This window comes from Triticum urartu, chromosome 4 (genome assembly GCF_003073215.2).
Source record: "Triticum urartu cultivar G1812 chromosome 4, Tu2.1, whole genome shotgun sequence".
NCBI lineage: Eukaryota > Viridiplantae > Streptophyta > Magnoliopsida > Poales > Poaceae > Triticum > Triticum urartu.
The window spans coordinates 15,129,206-15,156,056 of NC_053025.1; the positions used below are offsets into that span (position 1 = coordinate 15,129,206).

At 43.6% G+C, this 26,851-nt stretch overlaps 1 protein-coding gene across 3 annotated transcripts; it reads right to left on the reverse strand.

The window, feature by feature from the left end:
• Positions 1–527: 527 nt before the first annotated feature.
• On the reverse strand, positions 528–26,851 carry LOC125550291 (inositol hexakisphosphate and diphosphoinositol-pentakisphosphate kinase VIP2-like). Of its 3 annotated transcripts, XM_048713258.1 has the most exons (30): positions 26,527–26,851; positions 26,300–26,359; positions 24,980–25,026; positions 24,729–24,812; positions 23,959–24,022; positions 22,834–22,987; positions 22,432–22,502; positions 18,256–18,360; positions 17,915–18,007; positions 17,150–17,224; positions 15,402–15,487; positions 15,104–15,310; positions 14,919–15,018; positions 14,733–14,803; positions 14,527–14,608; positions 13,593–13,751; positions 12,389–12,431; positions 11,554–11,636; positions 6,316–6,378; positions 6,157–6,231; positions 5,523–5,648; positions 4,596–4,828; positions 4,443–4,487; positions 4,045–4,111; positions 3,313–3,384; positions 2,941–3,185; positions 2,794–2,851; positions 2,546–2,713; positions 1,071–1,145; positions 528–971 (listed from the first exon to the last, which is right to left on the reverse strand). In XM_048713258.1, the coding sequence occupies exons 1-30, from the start codon at positions 26,593–26,595 to the stop codon at positions 684–686; spliced, it is 3,168 nt and encodes a 1,055-aa protein (XP_048569215.1). In that variant the 5' UTR covers positions 26,596–26,851; the 3' UTR covers positions 528–683. The 3 variants fall into 3 exon arrangements, with proteins under 3 accessions (XP_048569215.1, XP_048569216.1, XP_048569217.1); XM_048713259.1 differs by lacking the exon at positions 26,527–26,851 and having other exon boundaries at positions 24,961–25,026; positions 26,300–26,365; XM_048713260.1 differs by lacking the exons at positions 23,959–24,022; positions 24,729–24,812; positions 24,980–25,026; positions 26,300–26,359; positions 26,527–26,851 and having other exon boundaries at positions 18,256–18,322; positions 22,834–22,934.

Sequence of the window (26,851 nt, forward strand, 5' to 3'; positions counted from 1 at the left end):
CGCGCTCCGCACCCGCGCCGCCAAGCGCCTCCTCCGCCCAGGGGAGCAGCCCCGCGCAGCTCCAAGTCCAAGCAGGAGGGAAGAGAAGGCCCGCCGCCGCCGACGCCGCGCGGGCTTTGCCCGCCAGCCCTCGCCGGCGGCGGCGGAGGGAGGTGTGGTGGGAGGAGTGCGCCCTGCGGCGGCTAGGGTTTCGCGGCCCGGGTCGCCCCACGAGGGAGCGACACGGGGCTCGGGTGTAGTGCATTGATTTTGAACCAACTCAATCTGGAATTCTGGCTTTTCCGTCTCTAGGAAATTTTTCCTGCAATCTTTTTGGCTCTAGTGTATCATACCAGATAATTTTGTTCTTGTACCAACAGTATACCAGCGAATTCTGCTATTAATATTATCTCACGGAATGGTACTTTCGGATGCAGCCATGCACAAAGTTTTTTGGACAGGAAGCTTGATTCATGATCCTAAAAAAGATGGTAGAAAACAAGATGCAAGTTCCGCAACTCTACATCATCACCCATCAGACAGATATCTTTGAAGCTTTGCCTACAAACATGCTCAAGATAAAGATGCCGGGCAAAAGTACACGTGAGATTCAGTTTCTGAAAGACGAACCCAAGTTTCTACAAAATTGCGCAAATGGTGTTGCCACCAAATGTTAACAAAGAGGAATGAATATTCACATGAAGTTATTTCTGGCAATTCACAGCTTTTTCGGCTATTTTGCCGTTGGCTGCACCCTTGTGGAAAGGCCAGAAACTAGCCAGCCGTTCAAGCACCCCAGCGCCCTTGGAGAAGTATCCTAAGGCCTGTGTAGGTGCAGCCGGAGGAAAGTCCTCAGGGGGCATCGCAAATGGCCGCACCATCTTCTCAAACTTGTCCAGTGTCAGGCAAGAACCAACTTCCTGCAGTCTCTCGGGCCCCATTATCGGCAGGGTGTGCTCCTGGAGCAATGGAGATGTTTCACTGGTTTTGTCCTGGACCAACCATACGTTCTGTTAGTAACCCTGAATGCGTGGAGTACGAAGCAAGCAGAGGCTTCTGGATTGTGAATACAGAGACGTGGGTGAGAGTACCTCGAGAGGGCTGAGATCAGCGCCACGACTGAATGTCATTTCGATCCGGAACCTTTTCTCATCTTCTAAAGGAACCTGTAAATAGTATATTTGGTGAGCATCAGAAGTTTCGAAGTACACGGATAATACCAATATTGGCAAAGAGCGCCTATATGGATATTCTGTGGATGCTACAAAATCAGATGAAAGTTACAACCAACTTTCCATGTACAGTAACATTTTGATAGGCATGCTGGATGTATAGCTAGAGGCAGTAGGGAAAAACACCCAAAAAGAAAGTTCACTTTTATTGCTATCACTTTGTGAAGAATATAATGAAACACTTGATTTAAAGAGAGAACCGACACCAATACCATTTCAACTAACATTGATCTCTCTCACATCACACAATTGTTCCATCCTTGCAGACACTTTGCATGACGTACAGGATAGGACTATTTGGATGGAAAGTAGGTTTGCCATCAATGCAAGATCAGATAAACAGAATTCTGAGCTACCAGCAATCCTATTCCCAACTTCATTACATGAGCAATGGAATGGTTCTAGAGCGTCCATGCATATACCATCAATAGACTAAGGCTTTTCCAGGCAAAAAGAGTCAGACTACAAGGGGACGCCACTACTTAGTCACATAACACCTTATTGATAGGAAATGACCCTATCATAACGTATTATCAAATAACCATTTTCATGACATTTCAAAAATAACCAAATCCTAACTTATTTGGAAAAATGACTTGCCTACTACGCCATCCCAGGTAAATGGTAACCAGAAATACTAACAAAAACTAAGACACTTGGATGGAAAGTAACAAATACTGAAGAGATTATGAGATGATTTGATGCCCAATTTCATATACTGATGAAATACAGAGATCCCAACATAGCAAATGGAGATGGTATATTAGGTAGTAGTTTTCCCATGATTGAGGAATGAAGAAATATCTAATTGCACTGGATGCTATATAAAATCACCCCTCAGTCCATCAGTGAAATGACGCTGCACCAGACAATTGGCATGCAACACTCCATGCTGCATACATAACTAGCAATAGTGCCAGCCCCCCACACAACCGAGTTATTTTGACTGAAAGCAAAACAGCTAGTTAAGCACCAAAGCAACCAAGTTATTTTGACCGAAAGCAAAACAGCTCGTTAAGCACCAAAGCTCCCCTCAATTGTAGTTAATACAGGTTTACATGAGTATTGCAAGTAGGGCATTTGAGCACTGAAGACTTTCTGAAGAAAAAGGATCAACAATACTTCATTCCCACGAGAGTATTTGAGTAAGTAAGATAGCTTTTTCAAGAAAAGGGTCAACAATACTTGATTCTAGTATAAGGTTAGGAAACTTTCAGCTCAAAGTCTTTTGAAAATGCTAACTCATATAAATAGTAGAAATATGCAGGATTATTTATAATTATAATATAATAAAGGTGAAGACTGTTGACAGACATATTGAGAAATATCCTTACCTCTGTATTTTCGAACATTCTAAGCACAATATTGCTCATGTAGTCAAGCTCCCTGGTTCTATGTAATCGGTCCAAAGTACTTTGGCAGACAAGGCTATCCTCTCCATGTAGAGACTCATCCAAGTTGCAATACCGAAGGACATTCATCAATGAGTGTATATGGGATTCCTGGTGGAGAAATTGCACTAGTCAACTCTTGGATTTCCAAAATGATGATCAGAACAAAGTACAGAAGTGCTCTGGTGTACCGATGTGAAATAAAGCCTTGTGCGGACATGTCGGTCCGGTGTCTTCACATTTGCATACCTGAAATAAAGTATTATTAGAACAATCAAATTTGTATGCAAATCAGTAGAAACTTAATGTCGCAATAATATGAAAAAACATGCACGCACTTAGGATCTAAGCGGTATTTAGTTTCTCTATCGTCTTCGTCTTCTTGGTCCATTGACTTTTCACTCGTGGTGCTAGATCTTCTTCCATCCTCATTTCTTACTTGAATCTTTTGCTGGTGCTCTACTTCTTTTGTTGGTAGGAATAAAGCTTCATCTTCAGTAAACTTCGGGTCAGCAACACAAATAGCTTCTTCACGAGTGTTCCGTAAATCAATTAGAACTTTTCCCATTAACCGGCGTGCTATCTAGGAAAGCCAATAAAAGTGAAGAACACATAAATAATTCATCATCTGGAGATACCGTATGCATAGTATGCATACGATGTTCTACAACGACGAAAAAAGACAGTGCACGTCTAGCTTGACAACAAACCTTTGATCCAATTTTTAGTTTTTGCTTTGGGTTGATCCCGTACTCATTTGGAATAACACCATCAGCAAGAAGCTACAAGAATCAGTGTTAGATAAGGTTTGAAGAACATGTAAAACACTCCAAAGAACTTATCGACGTCAATTAACTATCGTAGAGCCTGGGCAAATAATTAAGGCACTGAACTAGCTACCGTTTGCCCATTAAACTACCAACAAAATTTGCACGATTGGCTCAAATTTGTATGGAGCTTCCTCGGCTGAGACCGGGCAGCTGCCCAGGGTCGACGGGAGCTAGCTCCGCCACTGAAACTGAATGTCCTACAATGGATCTAAGAAAGAGAAGGAATGTTAAAACACGTAGTTACGTAGTCTCGCTCACAGATCACTTCAACTTAAGAATTGTATCATCCATTAAATTGAAATGGTCATTACAGTCCTATGATTATGGTTATTTTAAAGATTCAACATATGTGCCTCCAGTAAGCAGGCAAGGCTCTACCCAATACAATGATACAATAGGGTGCCTTTCCAAACTTGTGGCTAGAAAACAATGAATTCACAGCTTTGGTGAAATGTATCCCCAAAGCTTTGCTTGTCATACGTACTCGGTTGCTTCTATCAAAATAACGTGGCTATATGATGTAAATACAAAATATATGCTTAATCAATAACTTTCATATATAGAATCAAAAGAAATATCAAACAGAAGAGTACGAAATGTAAACTTGCTTACTTGAGCAACTTTGTAAAGCTCTTCCAAACCCTTAAGATTGAGATGAGCATTATGCACGAGGTCATATCTGTCATGGCATTCAGTAGTTCAGTTGTAAGGCTTACGTGTTACGCCAATTACAGATTGTTGTATTAGGATGATGATGTAATTATTCTCAAGGGAAAAATGAGCATATTATGTATAAGCTGAACAACAGCACACACATCAATTTCTAACTTTCTGAAGTTTGTTGAGCTAGTTTTGTTTCTATGTTTTGGAACTTTAAACCATGGATATCTTCATGTCATATTAAGCATTTATACACTGAAGGGGCATTGATTGTTTCAAATGGATGAAGGATGCAAGCTAGTATATGGGAAAAAGTTAATTTGCCCTCCTTAAATACAGAGATCACTTACTTGCACGAGTCATAGACATCTGGAATCTGTGTAATGTCAAATCGGCTGCACAGTGATTTAAAAAGCACCATGAGTAAAATAAGCTCAAAAGAAAACTCAAAAAAATGATTTACAACATTAAGAAATATTCTGAAGGTGAAACACTTTACTCACTCCTTTCTTTCATTATATAAATCTCTCTCAAGTTTTTTCCATCGAGCAAACATCAAGAGGAAGCTTTCACTACCACAAGGTAAACCAGCAGCAATACGAGCAACATCAATTGTCGTTTTCCCAAGAGCCTTTGCTTGGTCGTATCTAGAAAATGAGCTTGTCAGCGCAAGCTTCTCCTCTTCGCCTTCAGCAAGCAGCTTGACTTGTGCAGTAACTTGTTTCGTCAACTTGGCCTAATCAATGTACAATAAGGAGAGTCATTAGTTGCAACATAAAAAAAAGTATGCAGCTTAGAAATTTAATCTAGGACTGAAACCAAACATTTTTTGTACTGGAGCCCTACAGGAATCGACTACAACACACACAAAGATGGGAACTAACAAATTTAATTATGTCCAAGAATTTTCAAAATAATTGTGTGATGTTGATGCAATTAAGACAGAAGTTGTGTGTGCATCCCTAACTCCATATGACAGCACACCCTGCACTTAGGCAACAGACTCTGATAGTAGACCTACATGCCAACTCACCAGCAGACAGCTGTTATATAGTGCACTGCACCGCCACAAATTCTCAACTTTCATTTGCTTAGCTTAGACTGGTTATCTTCATGATCCCACCAAAGAGTTGGCACATTGGGTGTGATGAATCTATAATAGTGAGCTTTGGGTGTCACCAAACAAATTTTCTTAAAATTATTTGAATGGCAGAAGACCTAACCAGACTTCTTGATATCTTATTGAGGCAACTCAGAAAAATATTGTTTGCATCATTATGACTTGAAGTACAATTAAAAAAGTGGCAAAATATTTTTCATCATGAATTATTCAAAACAGAACAGCAAGTACATCATTGATAAATATTGTGAATAATGCTAGATATGTTTAAAACAAATGATTTATCTTAGATCCATTCAATATACTTTACCATCTTAGGAAGAAGTTCAGAAGCATCTGGAGGCAATCCTGCACCATCAACCATCCATGGAAACTCCACCGATCCATTGGTATTATTTGCTTTAGCATTTGAAATGATGATTTCATGCAATCTCGCCTGAAAAGCAAATCAGTTTACTGAACATTAGCTAACAATAAACGATGAACTAAACTCACGTGATATTTAAGACAATTAAGAGGCAGCGGGAACTGGGAACATGCTAGCTCTTCAAAGATATACGAGTTTAATACAGTGGAATTTCGGACTTTCCTATAACTACTGACTGAATATCACATCACAGAGCTTCTGAAGATTGCCAAACAACAGTAAGAATTATTGAGGTAGCAGTTAGATTCAACATTCATGGGTGTGAAAATTTAACAGAACTGCTTGTGGTCACAGCAGTTCATAGAAGCTACATACTTAAGAGGCAACATTATCATCTCCTATATGTTCCAAGGCAAGACCTAAACAATGTGGAAACTTTGGCATGACGGGATCTGCCTCGAGCTAAAAACAAATAGTGACATAACTGTGCATGTGCTGCCTTTTCCCGGGAGCTTTAGACACCCACTTGAACCCAGGTGAAAAATACAGTGTGTTTTATCAAATTTTGAAAGCAAACCTTAGCTTCATCCATCTCAATGCTAGCATCTTCCAATCCATCTAGCATAGACGAATCTTTACTTACTAGAGAGACCTGAAAAAGTTAATACAAAAGATAAATTTGAGAGAGAGGTGAAATTAAGGAACAAATGAATCAGCTAGAAAACAAGCAACAGACCAGTATGGGAGTTAGTTGTCCTTCCAAATCAAGAAGACCTTTCGCAAATGCTGCAGCAGACATCTGACATGTACACCATCAGAAACAAATGAATCAGGATTGACTATTAGCATATGAGAAAAAATTATGCATGCCAATATGTATTTTGAAATGAGTTGCTCAAACCCCAGTCCTAGACAGAAGATACACTTAACATAAAAAAGGGCAGCCCGGTGCATGTAGCTCCCGCTTGCGCAGGGTCCGGAGAAGGGTCCGACCACTTTGGATCTATTGTACGCAGCCTTTCCCTACGTTTCTGTAAGAGGCTGTTTCCAGGACTTGAACCCATGACCTCATGGTCACAACGCAACAGCTTTTACCACTGTGCCAAGGCTCCCCTTCAGAAGATACACTTAACATAAGCGAAAGAAAATAAGGACGATATCAAAAGAGAAAAAGGAGCTGCTCGGCAGAAGGATCCATGAGGGGATCTGCTCAGTCTTCCTCCTGCCCCGACGCCCTAGTCTTCTTCACCAACATTGGCACCCCAAATAGCATAACATGCCTACTATTATCAGGGCACCTCATGCTGCCATGAATGTTACTGAAAATACCAGGAATAAGAAATAAAAAAATCAAGGTTTTCCCATACTCTCTTCACTATTGTCACCAGTGACAACATCAGCTTTGGCACACTCAACATTTTGCTTGAGGCAAACTTCCTCCAGGAGAGCAACCCAGGAGGCCCAAAGTTCCTTTTCTAGATACCTGACTGCTCAAGTCTCACCTTAAGATTTAAAATGAGACCACCCAGGGACCAGCCCCAAGTAGCATTTTATTACAGAATAAAAGCCCATCATGGGGACATGCAGGCGACGGCCCAACATGGAGGCACGCATATGACGCATTCTGTCGAGCCCAATGCCACGTCGCCATGCCCGCCCGCGCGCTTCGCATCCCCCCCCCCCCCACCCCCCTCCCCCCCCCCCCCCCCCCCCCCCAATCACCCTTCGCCGCTCCCGCCCACGCGCGCCGGCGCCTACTTCCTGGACTCTAGGAGATTTCCTCGCCGCCGCCACCAAGCAGATCGATGCCGGCCTCCCACCCCCCGGCAGACGCCCGCGACGCATACCTCCCAACTTCACCCCGCGACGAGGACGCTCGGCTGCCTTCCCGTCTTGCAAATCTGCAGCCCCGCCAACAGCTAAGCGGCGCTCGCAGAGTCGATCAGAGGATCACGTCGGCCGAGATGAAGGCGTACGAAGGCCTCTTCGCCACCCCCATCCCTCTGCCCATCCTCTCAGCCATCGATCCCACGATCGCGCCGATCACCACGGTGGTCGCCAGCAGCCCGATTCAGGCATGACTGCGCCCTCGCGCCCCACCGTCGACCTCTTCCCCATGGATTACGAGCCCAAGATCCTGATCTGGAATGTGCGTGGCCTCAACGCGCACGCCCGCCGCACCGCCATTCGCTCACTTGTTGTAACCGCTAATGTGTCCATCGTTTGCCTCCAAGAAACAAAGATGGCTTGGGTTTGCTCGGCGATTGTCCTCGAAGTGCTTGGCTCGGAATTCGACGACTACGTTTACCTCCCCGCGAACGGCACCCGTGGCGGCATTTTGCTTGCCTGGAAAAGCAAGGAGGTGGCCATCTCGGACCCTGAGTTTACGTCAAACACCTTGACGGCCAAGGTGTCCACCCCCTCCAGCGCGCGCGCGCCGTGGTGGATTACCGTGGTCTATGGGCCACAACTGGACGCCAACAAGATCGCCTTCTTACAGGAGCTACGCGACGTCCGGGCGGCTTGCGACGGCCCCCGGATGCTTTGCGGCGATTTCAACCTCATATACCGCGACGAAGACAAGAATAACAGCAACCTCAATCGCCGCATGATGGGTCGTTTCCGGCGTGCAATCAACGACCTCGCGCTCAAAGAGGTCTACCTCAACGGTTGGCGGTACACGTGGTCCAACAAGCAATCACCCCCAATCCTCGTGCACCTTGACCGCGTCCTCTACACCCCCGATTGGGAGGACCTGCATGGGGAGTGCCACCTTCGATGCCTCGCCTCCGTCGTTTCCGATCACAGCCCCTTGCTGCTTGATTGCAAACCGGTGCCGCCAGGTCATCTATGATTCCATTTCGAGGAATTCTGGATGTGGTTGGATGGATTCCACGACATTGTGGCGGGCACCTAGCACTCCGTCCACGACGACGACCCCTTCCGTCGGCTCATGCGGCGCATGCAAATCACCACGAGCTTACTAGTTGGAGCACGCGAACTGTTGGCAACGTTCGCCTCAAGCTTGCAATCTCCAGGGATCTCCTTCTCAGGCTGGACACCGCGCAGGAGAGCCGATCCCTGTCCCCGCACGAAGACTGGCTTCGACGGCAATTCAAGGCCTCCTACCTTGCCTAGCCTCTCTTGAGCGCACCATCACCCGACAGCGCGCCCGCATTGCGACTCTCAAGGACGACGATGCCAACACATCATTCTTCCACCGGCAATGCACGTATCCATGGCAGAAGAATCAGATACATGGCCTCACGGTGGACGGCACCCCGATCTCCGCCCCCTACGACATGGCGGCCGCGGCCTACGCGCACTTCGACGCCCTGCTCGGCCGTGAGGCGCCCCGCGATTGCAGCCTCGACCTCACCAAGCTGATCACGCCCACAAACCTCGACGACCTCGACGCCCCCTTTGACGCCGAGGGAATTTGGCAGGCAGTGAAGCACCTCCTGCTCGAAAGGCTCCCGGCCCGGACGGCTACACCACCAAGTTCTTGCGCTTGTGCTGGCCTATTGTTCGATAAGACTTCGTCGACATTTTTCAGCAGTTGTACGAGATGTGCAGCCGAGGCTTTTGCTCCCTCAACCAGGCGCTGCTCACCCTACTCCCGAAGCGCGCGACGCTCGCGGCCTTGGTGACTTTAGGCCCATAAGCCTAATTCACCTCGTCGCCAAAATCTTCGCCAAGGTCCTTTCACACCGCCTCGCTTGGAAGCTCTGCAGCCTCGTCAGCACTTGCCAGAACGCATTCATCCCCAGGCGCAGCTTCCACGACAACTTCATCCTCGTGCGTCAGTCCACGCGCCTCCTGCAGCAGCTCGGCGCCCTCCTGAAGCTGGACCTGGCTCGTGCCTTCGACACCATCAACTGGCCGTTCCTCTTCGAGGTCCTCCGGCAGTACTGCTTCGGCTCCCGCTTCCTGGAATGGCTCGCCATCTTGCTCTCCTCGGCCAGTACGAAGGTGCTCATCAACAGACCCCGGCCCCACCATTTGGCACCCGTGTGGCCTCCGCCAGGGAGACCCCGTGTCCCCGCAGCTCTTCATCCTTGTCGTCGACACGTTGGATCGCCTTCTCCGCCGCACCACGGAGCTGGGCGTCCTGCAGCGGCTGCACCCCCGACGCCCGATCCCCTCGGTCTCCCTCTACGCCGACGACGTGATCCTCTTCTGCCATCCCACCATCGGCGACATCACTGCCGTCAAGAGCATTCTGCTGCTCTTTGGCCGAGCTTTAGGCCTCCTCGTCAACTACTCCAAAAGCTCCGCCTTCTTATCCGATGCACCGTAGATGACGCCGCGCCCGCTATCAACCTGCTGGGCTGCCCCCTCGCCGAGTTCCCAATCACCTATCTGGGCATCCCCTTGACTCCACATCACCCGACGGTCGCACAGCTGAAGCCCGTCATCGACAAAACGGCCTGCATACTACCCACCTGGAAGGCGCATCTTATGAAAAAAGTCGGCCACCTCGCGTTCGTCAAGGCCATCCTCAGCGCAATCCCGATCCACCAGCTCCTCGCTCTCACGGCCCCCAAAAAGACCATCAGGGCACTCAAGAAAATTCAGCGAGGCTTCCTGTGGGCTGGACGCGCGGAGGCAAATGGAGGCCAATGCCATGTCAACTGGCAACGCGTCGCTAGGCCGCTCTCGCTCGGTGGCCTCCGCGTGCGCGACCTCGGCCAAACCAGCCTCGCGCTCTGCATCCGCTGGTTGTGGTTCAGTCACACGGACAGCACCAGAGCATGGGCCGGCCTCGACCTGCAATTCACTGCCGAGGAGCGCATTCTTCTTCGCATCCACCACCATGCAAATCGGGAATGGCACGGAGGCCCTCTTCTAGGAAGATCAATGGATTAGCGGGCGCTCTGTTTGCGAGATCGCGCCGCTCCTCTATGCTTGCATCCCCAAGCGCCGCCGCAAGCTCAGGACCGTCGCCGATGGACTTCAGCCCAACCAGTGGGCACGGGATATACACGGCACGATCGGCATACACGAGATCGGGCAATACTTACAGCTCTGGCAGGCAATCAGCGCCACGACCCTCTCCGCCGAGCCAGACCGCCTCCGCCAAATTGGCCTAACTCGCCACCTTCAATGGCTCCACGGGCTACGACACATGGAAGCTCACCTGGAAGAACTAGGCACCCCCGCGATTCTTCCACTGGCTCGCCCGCCTGGACCGATGTTGGACGGCCGACCGCCTCGCCCGCCGCGGCCTGCAGCACCCGCACGATGCCTCCTCTGCGACCAGGCCCCCGAGACCATGCACCACCTCACCCTTGCCTGCCCTTCACCAGGCTGATCTGGCATGAGGTACTGCACTGGCTCAGACTCCCCTTTGCCCCGCCTGACAGCAAGACCTCCCTCAACGACTGGTGGCGCACGGCGCGACAGGACACCCCAAAGCCCATGCACAAGGGCCTCGCCTCCGCGACCCTCCTCGTCCCATGGATGATATGGAAGCACCGCAACGACTGCATCTTCAACAGAGGCCGGCCCTCGACGACCGACCTACTCACGAAGATCAAAGACGAGGCCGCCCTCTGGGCCAGAGCCGGCGCCCTAGGGCTTCGTGCCATCTTGCCGCAAACATGGGACGTGCACTGATGTGCCTCCAGGCATTGAAATTCCCTCCTAGGAGGATTGTAACCAAAACTTCCTTTCTTTCCAAAGCAATGAAATGCAAGCTCTTCTTGCGTTTCCTCAAAAAAAAAATTGCGAGTGGACAGCATGCGCTATCACACTGCTAGCCAGCCGAGCGATGCTCGGATCTCCATAGTCCTACACTTTTCGTAGTTTAAACATACACAGATATCGAGCTAGTTACCAGAGCACAAAGTATTTGAGTTCTCAGTAATCACCATTACATAGCAAGAAGCATGAACTTTTGCAACCTAACTTGAAAATATCTAAAAGGATTTCAAAGGTGCTATGGATTGAAAAGGACAGCTAAAAGAATTACCTGAACACGTCCTTCATCTGAACTGTATATTTTCAAATCATGCCTGTACGTGCTATGAAGGCGAAGCAGACCTGTTCCTTCCCCTGATTCAGGATTCCATGCTAGTCAGAATAACAATTTCAAGTGCAAGAAATGCAATTCAAGTGCAAGACCAAAGAAGTTTCATAAGTATTAAAACAAGTGGAAAATATAATAAGCCGAATGGAGTTTTATGATCGCTTATCCGTTTTACGATCATTATAAGCTGCATGACATCTAATGACCCCAACAAAGCACCAACCATTCTTAATTCCAAGTTCCCACCTTCGTCACCTATATCTAAACTTGCTTGCCATATTAGAATATTTTATAACTAAAATTGTTGGAGCTATGAAGGGGAGCCTTGGCGCAGCGGTAAAGCATTGTCTTGTGACCATGAGGTCACGGGTTCGAGCCCTGGAAACAGCCTCTTGCAGAAATGCAGGGAAAGGCTGCGTACAAAAGACCCTTCCTCAAACTCCGTGCAAGCGGGAGCTGCGTGCACCGTGCTGCCCTATTTTTAAAAAGAAAAATTGTTGGAGGCTTGGAGCTATTTAAGTAGCATGAAGTTAAAGGTCAGGAACACATTATGGTGAATTGGTTATTTTGAAGTTTAGGGAGCAGACAGGAACACATTATTAGGAACACTCAGCTAAGACCATCACTTCTCAAATTCCAGATCTTCAACGCAATTTTCTCTTGAGAACATCGTTAGAGACCAACAAAATTGTACCAAAATAAATATTCTCTCTCAAGAATATCCAATATTTTACTCTTTTCACGAGATAATAGAAACAACAAGAATGTGAACAATAACCTGGATAGATGTTGTTTCTGAAAAATCTTCCCAGTTCTTCTGCCTGAATGAAAATCATAAAAAAAAAATGCTGTTACAATAGATGTATGTTGAATTGTTGATACTAAATACTAATATAGATGCATGAAATTTGTTCTTCCATCATATCAAAATTTGACAAGTAGCTTGCCTCACTGAACATAAGAATATTTGAAAATTGAAATGACAGAGATGGCGGTTGATAAGAGTAATATTATATAAAGATCCTGGTCGCATACACTATTGACTACTATAGTGATTGTGAAAGACAAAAAATAGTCTTTGTGCTAGACTGGCAACAGTTTTTGCTGCCTATCTACTCCCTCCGTCCAAAAAAGCTTGTCCTTCAAATGGATGTATCTAGCATCAAGTTAGTGCTAGATACATTCATTTGAGAAACAAGCTTGGGACAAGCTTTTCCGGACGGAGGGAGTACCAAACAAGAAGCTATGGACCAAAATGTACTACTACTTCAAGTAATAATGGAAAAGAACTTCTCTAACTCATAGATTACGTCAATCTACAAAAAGATGACGACTATGCTTGCATATGCTAACATGTGGCAGGTATTGAGAATGCTTTGAAGTTATTTCCTAGGCCCAGCATGCATGAGGGCGTGGCACCATTACAATAATTGCTCCTTTACTTTAAAGCAATCATGGATTTGCAGTTCTCAACACTAGAGCTTGTATTTACACATAGTTAAAGGCACGCCTAAGCAAGCGCTTAAGTGCGCCTAGGCTCTAGGCAATAGCAAAACGCCTAGCGCATAACTGTGCTTAATCTGCACATAAACATGCGCTTTGGTCAGAAAAGCGCAAGGCAGTGGCAAAACGCACAATTAACGCCTAGCGCTTTTTTGAACTATGTATTTACATAATGTGTATCCAAATATCGTTGATTGTGGTTCTCTGCACTCTGCAGAGAAGAAACCCTGTGGTCAGTCACTTGGCTTGCATTGTGCCCAGGCTTTACAAAACTTTTAGCTCTGCGACTGGTAACAGAGCATAGGAAAAGGCAAAATGGTTGCCAATGTAGTATTCCTCTAAACATCTGTACTGAATGACTGGGTGTTACTATGCTAGTTATACTAAATTACATTTGGAAATGAATAGCTCGAATGAATTATCAGAAAAAGTTGACATGAGAAGATAGAATAACAAAGTACAAAATTAGAAGTACAAACCTGCTTTCTCCCAGCATGAGTGAGTACACCACCATATTTCAGAATCATCAGGGCTTCTATTGGCCGATCCTCTTCACCTTCACCATTGTGCTCTGTAACTTTAATCCATTTAAGTGGCTTTAGCTGCACTTTCCGATAAATACCCGAGAAATGCCCACCCTAGAATTGCAAAAAATACTACAAGTAATTAGTTCTCGGCGTTCATTAAAAGATCAGTGCAACGTCTCAATGGCATATGTCAGCATCCATTAGAAGACTGAGTGGATACATATATATAGTACAAGCAGTTGTGTTCTTTTTCCAGTAAGCTTGTTCTGGTACTAGATAAAGATATGCAAGACAATTTAAAAGGTTGTATTCATTCATTTACAACAGGGAAATAATAGGTGAACAAATTGGCATGTATAGTTCTTGCAACAGCACGCAAGTCATACCGAGAGACAGAAAGGAAGAAATGATCAAAACATTCGACAACTTTGTTGATTAAATTTTTAAAAGTAGCATTCATGCCTGCCATGAGTGAATATCCTGAATTGGCCGCAAAGACTACTAGTGCACTCCTGCAGTTAGCTACAGGAAGCACACTGGACATTTACTGATATCCATTTGCTAATACCATAATAATGAAAACCGTCTAAAGGGGCATACCCAGTACAAAGCAACAGCAAGGAACAACAAACTACTTTGGATTAAAAAAATTGAACTTGAAACATAAGTTTGTCCAAGCACATAAGGAATTTGAACTTGAAACATTTTACTGATGTATATGAAATAAAGGGAATATCCTTTTATCAAGTTTCCGTCTTTTTTTTCTTATCTCATACCAAACTGAAGTGGTTTGTATGGTTGCACTAGCACAGATATCCAACATTTAACATGTCACATGACCATAGCAAATGTGATGGACAGGCAGATTTGAATAAACAGACATCACCTCCTCCAGTACTGCTTTGACTTGACGAAGCTTTTCAATATGCTCCAAATCTTCAGCATCACTATCACTCTCCTGACCTGACCTAAAAGATACACAAAACAATTCCAGATTTTTTCATGAAAGTACAGTTGAACAAACAATTAGATTTAAGTAATTTAGCCATTTAGTAAATACACAAATTATTTACTTCTTCCAGCACATGATACCTAGTTGGTGGCACAAGTTGTCTTGTGGCATCTAGCAAGTCTTGTAATTGTACTGCACTTTTCAGTTTTGTCTGCCAGGAAAGCACAAAACTGTCATACAATTTGAGCACCAACAGGTTAAGATTTTTTTTTCTCTAACATCACCAATAGGTTAAATTAAAACTTGAGATTAAACAAAGAGGATACCTCAGCTCTTGGCTTTCCACCATTGTACTTCAACATCAAATTCAGAAGCTTTTCCTCTGTAACTTTCAGTTTCACCTTCTGCTTTGGTGTCCGATCACCACTAAACAAATATGTGATGTAAGGATATAGCACTAACTCGCTAACAGCAACCATTCATGACAGTAAAACAGCGGTAAAAGCCTTACTGGCGTATCACAACAACGACGCAGCGTAGTTCTTCTGACTGACCGAATGTACCAATGATCCCACTTCCCTGTCGTGTAAGGCCTTCAGTAGACTGATCTGGTGCTTTAGATTTCCAAGGAAGGGTTGGAGGAATGGTTGATGAAAGATGAGGAGCTTTTGCATCAAGAAATATTTTTCGCATGATGCATGCAGCATCGTCATAATACCTGAATCATATAAAAGTTTGTCCAAACGTTTCAGCGCACATTATCATACACATTCTTCAAAAGTAATGAAAATGAGAATCAAGGAAATCACTTGTAAGAGTTTTTTACAAAGCTCCATCCATTAACATCACAAACGTATGATCTTCCATCGCACCTTAAGAGATCAAAACCACAAACCTGTAGAAAACAACACAATAACTCAGCGGACAGATAATTAAGAAATAATATGACAATGAGAAACGGTTATCAGAAGAAGAAAGCAGCATACATCGTACTCCCTCTGTAAATCAATATAAGAGTGTTTAGATCATTAAAGTAGTGATCCAAACGCTCTTATATTAGTTTACAGAGGGAGTAGTTAGAAAACATCTAATCATATACTATATGAACATAATCTAATACTCCGTGTTGACTTTCCAAAAGATGGCATGTATGCGAGATTCAACCAACTTGCATCCCTACCTCTAAGTGTCATATTTGGTTTGTTGTTTTTTGTCTAAAGGTCCAAACGTGAAACTGATTATTTAGTTTAACCATGATTGCCTATTGCCTAAGGGGAAATGCCAAATTTCAATCATGAACTCTAGCAGAAGTTCACTTTTGAACCCTAAATCCTAAAACTGTGTGAAAGCAACCATTAACTATTGAAACATTCTATTTTTCAACCTCAAGTGGTTCCACAAGTGGTTTTTGCTGACGTGGATACCATGAGTCTACAAACTCACTGCCACATCACTGAAATGCCATGGCATTTTTTCTCAGTTTCCCCTTTTTCTTCCATCCCTGGTATTTTCTGTGAAAGATTTTATCCTAATGCTGTAATTTTTTAGACTGCTTGTTCCATAGTGTTTGTTTTCATGACCAAGAAACCACAATCCCTTGTTTCCAAGCACTCTCTCTCGGTCTCTCCCTATCAATGGCACTGACGTGGAGGACACATGGCATCCACGTCACCAAAACTAGAACCACTTAAGGGTGAAAAGTGGACTATTTCAATAGTTCAAGGTTGCAGTTCAAACAGTTCTACAGTTTAGGACTGATGAAAAGTGAGCTTGTGCTAGAATTTAGGGGGAAGTGGACTTTTTTCCTTTCCTAAATGGCCTACAGTTGACAAGACCAGTTGATCAGGAAACAAATATAGCCATTTTTTAAATAAAAGAGAACCACAAAAAAGATGAAACAAAATGCTTATTTCTGGCAGTCCAATGCCCAGCAACATGTCAGACAAAAAGGATAACAGATGATAAATCTAGTGGGAATAAGAAATGAAATGCTAAAGGTACAACCAACAAGAATGAAAAATGAAAACAGGAGATAAGAGACACCAACTTAAGTAGGAAATGTATAGAATCATATGAACGGGCATTAAAACTCTGAAAATGTATGGCATGCATGTACATTTAAAAAACAGTACTCCCTCTGATCCAAAATAAGTGTTGTGGGTTTAGTTCAAATTTAACCTAAAACCACGACACTTATTTTGGATCGGAGGGAGTATTAGATTAAGAGCACAATATTTGGCACCATTAGTTATTGAATTATTATAAAATTAAAGTATTATGAAACTGAAATCAAGTATAAGGCTTTAGGTGGAGTATATGGTTTTTCTTTTATGTAGAAAGTGAAAAGTACAAGTCATATAGCCATGTATTTTGATTGTCGAGTTATAAAACAACTAGAGAAATACTGTACAAAAAATATTAGGAAACTAATAAGATCATAAGCCCATTGCAGCATGACTTCAATAATTCACCATCAGACAAAATAAAATAATAATTGAGGGTAGCTATTCATTTCCAGCGACAACTATAAATAAAGAGAAACAAAAAGCAGTGTTACCATCTGTCTAAAAGCATTGCAGACATCTCTTGCCATTTGTTTCTCCATAGGGGTCAAAAGAACAGGATAACGTACCTTCAAATAATAACATAGGAGAATAAGAACAAAAAAAAGATCAGTTGGAAAGTGAAAATTGGATCATTTAAGAAGCTGAACGGAATGGGACCAGGGTCCATGGAATGGAAGAAGTAGATTATGTCAAAAAGGTCGACCTAATGGTTAAGAAATAGCATCCAATAAACAAACACAAAAATGCAGTTTTCAACAACCATGTGCCACAAAACACAGGCCAGGCTGGAGAAGAGTACCACCATGTTGACCTGGCAGATGTAATCTTTTTTCTGAAGATAACTCTAACTCTAATAGGACCTAAGTTCGCATCCGTGAGGACTTGAACCTGAGTTGTGGGATTGTACATCCACTCTCCCCATGCAGTAAGCTAGGCTTACTTCCTGACATATGTACATCTCAGCAGAGACCTATTAGTTTGAACTTTACATGTGTTATATTATCATTCATTGGGCTAAGTGGCAAACATAGCAACATCTATGGGGAAGTTTCCATACAGAAATTTACATTAAATTGGAGTTTTTGCATCAGTATTCACATAATCATATAAAGAAACATTCCATGGATAGTCAAAAGATAAACTAGGGAGTATTTGAATCGTTGTTGAAAAAAAGAGTATCTGAATCTGGACCATGCAAAGAATATGGAAGTGTAATATCCAGACTATACGAAGGATATGGAAGTGTAATATCTTACTTCTTTCCCGTCAGGATTCCTCATAACAACACCATCAACAACTGGTGATTTGCGTGCCTCAGCATGCGCATATCCTGGGCCAACTGTGTAAACCTGAAAAGGCATGTTTTAATACTTCCAGCTAGATAAAGAACAATTTGTAGAGTAAATATTGCATGGCACTATTTACGTCATGAAAGACTGTCTTGCAACTAGACAAAGCATGTCATGCAAGGACTAAGCAGGGACGGTGTGCATGTCATTAAAGTATACATAGATAAACACAAGAACTAAGCAGTGACAGCAAGCATGTCATTAAGATATACATAAATAAACACAAGAACTTCAGAAAGGCATCTTACTTTCACATCTGTCCCACCGGTAGGCATGAATTCCTCATAAATGTAAGATCCCTCACGCCTAACTCTCCTGACATCAGGATGAAATTCACTAGATCGGTTACCAACCTACATTTATTCAACAATATAAAGAAGTTTAAATTTGCATCCCAATAAAAGAAATGTTTATAAAAATAATACATAAGGCATAAGGAATTTTCTCAGTTTCCTGTTCTGCTTTGTTAAGTACTTAAAATGACAAAAGGCGAGCTAATACTTCAGTTCTACACAGGGAAATTGCTTATCTATATTGAAATATATTCATCAAGGAGAGAGTGTCAAGACGATTGTGTCTGAGTCCTTTACTGACCAAACACTTCGAGTTTTTTCCTATTTTTCCAGTACTTATGAATGGTAACCGGCTAGACAATGGCTCTGATACCCAAATAGATACTCCCTCCGTCCCACAATATAAGACGTTTTTGCAAGCTATGTTAGTTTGCAAAAACGTCTTATATTGTGGGACGGAGGGAGTAATTTATAAAACCAGTAGCCTCGCTCACTCATTCACACAAATCCTCCAAAATTCATGTGCTTATTTGTTGTGCACCATCCAAAGGCATCACCTGCAAAGCCCCTGTGTTTGGAAATCATGTATCCGTTTCAAAAAAAAAAATCATGTAGGAACCTGGAGGACATGGAGGGGACAGAAGGCGAAGGAGGTGGAGGATACCGGCTTCAAGCTGTGGTACACGGGGACGGCTGCAAAGAGAAATGGAGTAGACATCTTGCTCAACAAGAGCCTCAAGTATGGAGTTGGTAGGCGTCAAGAGACATGGGGACCGGATTATCCTAGTCAAGCTGGTAGTTGGGGACTTGGTTCTCAATGTTATCAGCGCATATGCCCCGCAAGTAGGCCACAATGAGAACACCAAGAGGGGGTTCTGGGAAGGCCTGGAGGACATGGTTAGGAGTGTACCAATTGGCGAGAAGCTCTTCATAGGAAACCTCAATGGCCACGTGGGTACATCTAACGCAGGTTTTGAAGGGGTGCACCGGGGCTTTGGTTATGGCATCAAGAATCAAGAAGGAGAAGATGTCTTAAGCTTTGCTCTAGCCTACGACATGATCATAGCTAACACCCTCTTCCAAAAGAGAGAATCACATCCACTGACTTTTAGTAGTGGTCAACACTCTAGCCAGATTGATTTCATCCTCTCGGGAAGAGAAGACAGGTGTGTGTGTCTACATTGTAAGGTGATACCTGGAGAGAGTGTTGTCCGTCAGCATAAGCTGCTGGTGGCTGACTTCCGCTTTCGGATTCGTGTACAGCGGGATAAGCGTGCCGAAGTCGCTAGAACAAAGTGGTGGAAGCTCAAGGGGGAGGGAGCTCAGGCGTTCAAGGAGAGGGTCATTAAGGAGGGCCCTTGAGAGGAAGGAGGCGATGCAAACAATATGTGGATGAAGACGGCGACTTGCATTCATAAGGTGGCCTCAAAGGAGTTTGGAGTGTCCAAGGGAAGTAAAAGAGAAGCTAAAGATACCTCGTGGTGGAATGATGATGTCCAGAAGGCTATTAAGGAGAAGAAAGATTGTTTTAGATGCCTCTACCTAGATAGGAGTGCAAACAACATAGAGAAGTACAAGATGGCAAAGAAGGCCGCAAAGCGAGCTGCGAGTGAAGCAAGGGGTCAAGCGTATGAGGACCTCTACCAGCGATTAGACACGAAGGAAGGCGAAAGGGACATCTAAAGATGGCCAAGATCCGAGAGAGGAAGGAAGACGAGGGATGTTGACCAAGTCAAACGCATCAAGGACGAAGCAGACCAGCTCCTGGTGAAGGACGAGGAGATTAAGCATAGATGGCGGGATTACTTTGACAAGTTGTTCAATGGGGAAATTGAGAGCTCTACCATTGAACTGGATGACTCCTTTGATGATACCAGCAGACGTTTTGTGCAGCGAATCCAGGAGTCGGAGGTCAAGGAGGCTTTAAAAAGGATGAAAGGAGGCAAGGCGATGAGCCCTGATTGTATCCCCGTTGAGGTGTGGAGAGGCCTCGGAGACATAGCTATAGTATGGCTAACTAAGCTTTTCAACCTCAATTTTCGGGCAAACAAGATGCCAGAAGAATGGAGACGGAGTATATTAGTACCAATCTTCAAGAACAAGGAGGATGTTCAGAGTTGTACTAATTACCGAGGAATTAAGTTGATGAGCCATACAATGAAGCTATGGGAGAGAGTCATTGAGCACCGCTTAAGTATGACAAGCGTGACCAAAAATCTGTTTGGTTTCATGCCTGGGAGGCCGACCATGGAAGCCATTTTCTTGGTACGACAACTCATGGAGAGATACAAGGAGTAAAAGGACCTGCATATGGTGTTCATTGACTTGGAGAAGGCCTATGATAAGATACCGCGGAATGTCATGTGGTGGGCCTTGGAGAAACACAAAGTCCAAGCAAAGTACATTACCCTCATCAAGGACATGTATGATAATGTTGTGACAAGTGTTCGAACAAGTGATGGCGACACTAATGACTTCCCGATTAAAATAGGACTGCACCAGGGGTCAGTTTTGAGCCCTTATCTTTTCGCTCTGGTGATGGATGAGGTCACAAGGGATATACGAGGAGATATCCCATGGTGTATGCTCTTTGCGGATGATGTGATGCTAGTCAATGATAGTCGGACGGAGTCAATAGGAAGTTAGAGCTATGGAGACAAACCTTGGAATCCAAAGGTTTTAGGCCTCCTTTGGTTCATAGGATTGGAAAATCATAGGAATAGGAAAGTCATAGGAAATGAGATGACATGCATCTCAAATCCTATGCATAGGAATAGAAAAGGAGATGCCCTTTGATTCACACCATAAGATTTTTTTCCATTTAGTCTAGGCTAATGTTTATTCCCTATGAAATGTGGAGGATAGGAAGAATTCCTCCATAGGAATAGGATCTCATTCCTACAAACCAAAGAGCTTTGAAGGAATTTTTCCTATAGAAATCCTATCCTATGAAAATCCTACAAAATTCCTCCAAACCAAAGGAGGCCTTAGACTTAGTAGAACTAAAACTGAGACATGAGGTGCGGTTTCAGTACTACTAGTTACGAGGAGGATGAGGTTAGCCTTGACGGGCAGGTGGTGTCTTAGAAGAACAACTTTAGACATGAAGATGTGAATCATCGAATCAAAGCCGGATGGATGAAGTGGCGCCAAGCTTCTGGCATTCTCTGTGACAAGATAGTGCCACAAAAGCTAAAAGGCAAGTTCTATAGGACGGCGGTTCGACCCGCAATGTTGTATGGCGCTGAGTGTTGGCCAACTAAAAGGTGACATGTTCAACAGTTAAGTGTTGCGGAGATCTGCATGTTGAGATGGATGTGTGACCACACAAGGAAGGACCAAGTTCGGAATGATGATATACGAGATAGAGTTGGGGTAGCGCCGATTGAGGAGAAGCTTGTCCAACATCGTTTGAGATGGTTTGGGCATATTCAGCGCAGGCCTCCAAAAGCGCCAGTGCATAGCAAACGACTAAAGCGTGCCGATAATGTCAAGAGAGGTCGGGGTAGACCAAACTTGACATGGGAGGAGTCCGTAAAGAGGGATCTGAAGGACTGGAGTATCAATAGAGAACTAGCCATGGACAGGGGTGCATAGAAGCTTGCTATCCATGTGCCAGAACCATGTTGGTTGCGAGATCTTATTTTCACCTCTAACCTACCCCCAACTTGTTTGGGACTAAAGACTTTGTTGTTGTTGTTGTTGTTGTTGTTGTTGTTGTTGTTGTTGTTGTAGGAACCTACAATGACATCCCAACCCCTGCATTTCTCCTATTCCAAAGGACCCAAATTTTGATATGCTCCCAGCTCCCATCACAGAGATAAATTGGGTAAATCAAGGTCCCAAGTGTCCCAAATTAAAGAAAATCAAAGCCCAAACCAACAACTTTAAGATTGAAGTCCAAAGTATTATTGTCTTATTATTTTATTTTATTTCCATAGTTCAAAGCATCTAAAACATGGATAGACAGCCCTAGGAAATATGGACTCCAGAGGTTAATCTTATTACATTATTATTTCATCTTTTTTCATAGGTCAAAGCATTTGAAAGTTGATAGGCTTTAAACTCCGGGAAACAGATTATCGTAATAAGCAACCTACATCCAAATGATATGCTGATTTAAAAGTTTACCTTACGGAATAGTTCTTTCATTCCACCACCAGCAGAATTAGGATAATAAATCATAATTCTATGGTCATCGCCTGAATGAAGAACAAAAACAAACGAAATCAGTGGCATATAAGTATATAACTAGTTATTTCAAGTGAATATAACCTCATAATATGTGTATAATCAAGAGGCTAATAAATTGTAGTCCTACGGACAGCCCCTGAATAAAAATACAAAAATAAAGGAATCACATGGCATATAACTCTATAACTGAACTTGTTATAAGCAAATAATAACCTCATCATGTGTATTATAATAAAGAGACTGAATATATAGTTCTTTGTTCACTCTCAAAACTTCTTGACAATGTGGCAAATATCAGTGTAGAGAATGAAATTGATTTGATAAATATTGAAACATTACCATTAGCAGGTTTCTCCACAAAGGGCTTAAGAAAGCGCTTTCCATGGATCTCCACAAAATCTTCTTGCTCAATGAAGTGGTCTAGCTCTTGGTATGGATACTCTCTATTGACAAGAGCATAATTTGGTACAGGAATTCCATACTTCTCAAGATGCTTATGCATAAAAGTGATGGCAGTTAGGTCAGTTTTCCACAGAAAAAGACAGAAGAGTATAAATAAGAAAACATGAATAATATTCAGCAAACTGTTAAAAATCTGTTACCGAATGAAAGGGACATGCAATATAACAGTGGGTATCAATATTTAGAATGCTATGGTATGTGATAGCCATATAACATACAATATTTGGGCGTTAAAAAGGAACATGCAATATTTAGAATGCTATGGTATGGTCAGTGGATATCAAATTAAACAGCTATTACATAGCCAAGCTGAAACTGATTTAGGTCAAAACTCAACAGAAACAACTGTCACTATTCTTGACGCCTCAACACAAGCATGTTCATGTGCTTCAAATGTACCAAAGAACATGTTCGCTAATAATATGCTATTGCTGACATTTAGACGAATATCTGACATATCACATCCACAGGGCACGCAAACAAGCGATGAGGCTTTGTTGTTGTTGTTCTTGTGTGTGTGTTGGCGGGGGGGGGGGGGGGGATTCCAAGACTACCTATTGCTAGTACTCTGGTGAAATCCAGTAAGAGAAATGCACATGAATATGGTTGCCAACAATGATAATCTGCATGTTGTCAATACTACTTGCATTAATCCAGAAAATAGAGTTTTCATGTCGCTGACACATGGAGACAATATCTACTTCACTGACAGAGAAGGTCAGAAGGCTCTTTATAGGACAATTGTGCAAATGAAGATGAGGGTTTCCAGAAAGTTTATATCCTAAAGGGAATATAGCCATAAGTTGGAAAAAAAATGCAGTTATTTCCAAAACTATAGTAAATAGCTGATCTGATAACATGCAGAAAAATATCTCCATTGAACACAAGCACATGCAGAAAAATACATAAGTTGCGCTGGAGTGTATTTGATCACAGAATGAAGACTCTGATCTACTGTGTGCCAAAGAAGGTATTGAATGAATTCTCCAGTGGAAATAGTACCTCGTATACTTTTCTACGGTCATGAAGGAGGTATTGCGGCTCAAGTTCATTCACTAAAAATGGTCTGGCAGTCAAACAAAACAAAATTGGTGTTAGAGAATACAAGTTAACTGGAAGATATGAACAAACTAACCTCAAGAATATTAAACAGAGAAGGTAACCTCTGTCCACTTCAGAGATAAGGTTTTGCCATTTACAACATGAGATAATACTTATTCAAGTTCTATTTCGTAACTTAGTAGCAAAAATATTGCAGTGATTGCACGAATAAGTGAAAGTCCCACTTTCTCGTTGCTTTCTTTTGATCAACTCACATTCACTGAGCATGGCAATGACTGTTAATCTGCTCTCCTACAGGATCAATAATCTAATTGTTTGTTGTGTGTTTTGACTGACAGTGTCAAGATATATACAGAAATTTTCAAAATACTTTAGAAGCCATAACATTATTGAAGATCAATTAGCAAAACTTTGAATATAAGCCCTTCACTTAAGCATGTATGTGTGTATATAAACATTAATCAGAACATAAGTTAAGAACTGAGAAATGAGCAAAATACCAAATAGTTTGAATATGCTCTACTCTTATGTTCCTAGTGCTAGATGTTCAAACCAGCATAAATGTTTGCGAGGACAACATTAAGACAAGATACATTAAGATTAACATGCTAGTCTTCAGACACGCTATACCTTGAAACAAAGGTGTTTGATAAAACATGAAGATATGCCTGGACCTACAGAACAAGCATAGAGAGAAAATCCAACCATACCTTCGTAAAGCTGCATAAGCCTGAGCTTTCTGAAGAGGAAACCCAGACGAACAGAAGGCAATCAAGCAGTCACATTTTGGCCAACTGAAAATCAATTGTAGCCAAGTGAGATGTTACTAGTAAACATACAGGCTCACACGCATTATGTTTTATGGCCTTCAGTCAAAAGGTGTACTGATGTAATATGGATAGACCTCTACTAAAAATGAACAATGATTAAGCTATCAATAACCTGAGTTCTCATTACATACATCTCAATAGGGTCCTCGAGAATAACCTTATCTCCAAATATTATGATCTGCAAAATAGTTAAATGAAATGCAGAGTGATAACTGGTCTGAACTCTGAAAGGCTCCAGCAACAGGCAAGGTTACCCTTACCCCTGAAGTAGAACCAGAAATTTAAATATGGCAAAAAAGATAAATTAACAAAGTGAAGCTCATTAAAATTAATTATGTTAGACGATAGTGATACTGAGATAGCACTAGATGAAATTAATTAAAAGACCAAAATAATACAGTGTGGATGTGTCAACAAGTTTCATAAAACTATTTAAGAATTAATAGGTCTTCACAATATAGGAGAAGCATCAAAGAGGAATAGTTCGATATTTCCGTTAAAAAAGAGTTCGACAGCAGTGTCACGGAGGTGCTAGTAAGTAGTAACCATGCACCTTCCATAGATAGACATGAGAATGTGAGACATATCATGATGGCCGGATCAAAGCAATGAATGAATGGATGAGAGAAGCATGTGCGGCTGCTTGAATTATACTGTACTAGTAATAACAAAGCATAAAACATGACGAACTATTCCAACTAGTACTAGGCCAGGGCCAGCCTTGGAATAAAGTGGATGGATGGTCAATGACGTGGTCCCCCCAGGAAAGTTGAGATACCAATGTATCAAATGAACTAATATAACGTGGTAGTAGACCAGATCTGACCAAAAGTTGGAATTCCCGTTGCATTCTAGGCGTTATTTATTGGCAGGGAATCCTGAGGAACCATATCCAGCCATCACTCCGTAGCTTATAGTACGCCCGTACCATGAGTCAACATTTGGTACAAAAATTATAAGAATGTCGAGCACTGAAGCGCGAATATTCAGTTTTGCCGACTACGGTGCTTAAAGTAGTATAGTCCAAATAAAGCACTCCACCAGGCAAGAAAATTTGTCAAGATTCATGTCCTGCGGTGATCAATTATATCAAGTGCGTGTTGAGGGGCCTGTTTGCCATAACCCGGAAATCCGGGGACAGACCGCAAAAGCAACGACCACCACATATGACATGATGGAGACCGCGTGTATATTATATTCAAACAAAAGATGCAGAATAAATCGGTATCCGCAGAGATTCACGGGTGTCTCGCAATAAGATATTTCGAAAAATCTGAGAAAAAGAAATCACATCACATGCGATTCTCCGCCGTCCACTCAATCTCCGTGGCTGGCTGGCTAGCTTGCTTCAATCGCGGTACACTCGTTTCCGCTTTCGCAAACTGATGGCGCGGGGGGGATTACGGAGGAATGCGGGCGTGGGAAAGGGGAATGGAATCGCGCGCGCGTACCTCGAATTCTCCAAACGCGCGGAGCCGCTCGAGAATCTGCTCCATCGGGGAGCAGTACACCTGCGGGGTAGGTAAATCGGAAAAGGCGGTCAGAGCAGAAACTCTGGAGCTTCGCGTGGGAACATCGAGAAGACGGAAAAAATTCACGGCGGGTCGGAGGGTCGGAGCAACGGGGGGTTGAGAGACGGTGGAACACCGAGAAGGGAAGAGAGAGGAGAGATCCCGACCTTCTTCTCCATGACGCAGACGCCAATGGCGACCCTGTCGGCGGCCCCAGTACCGCCCTCCGCCGCCATTGCCGCGGCGTCGACGGCCTCCAACCCGATCTGCCCACGGGGCGTGCGCGCGCGAATCCGAAGGGCTCCACCGGGTCCGAGGTGGGGGTTGGGAGGCGAGCGAGTGCGTGTCCCGGCGAGATTTGAATTCGCCTCGCCGGGTGTGGGGTGTTGGGGGCTCGTCGCAGGCGGCGGTGGCGGCTTCGAGTCAGAGGTGGGCGGTCGGGCAAGGCGGGCGGGCGGGGGCGGCTCTTATCTACCGGTTGCGCACACAGTG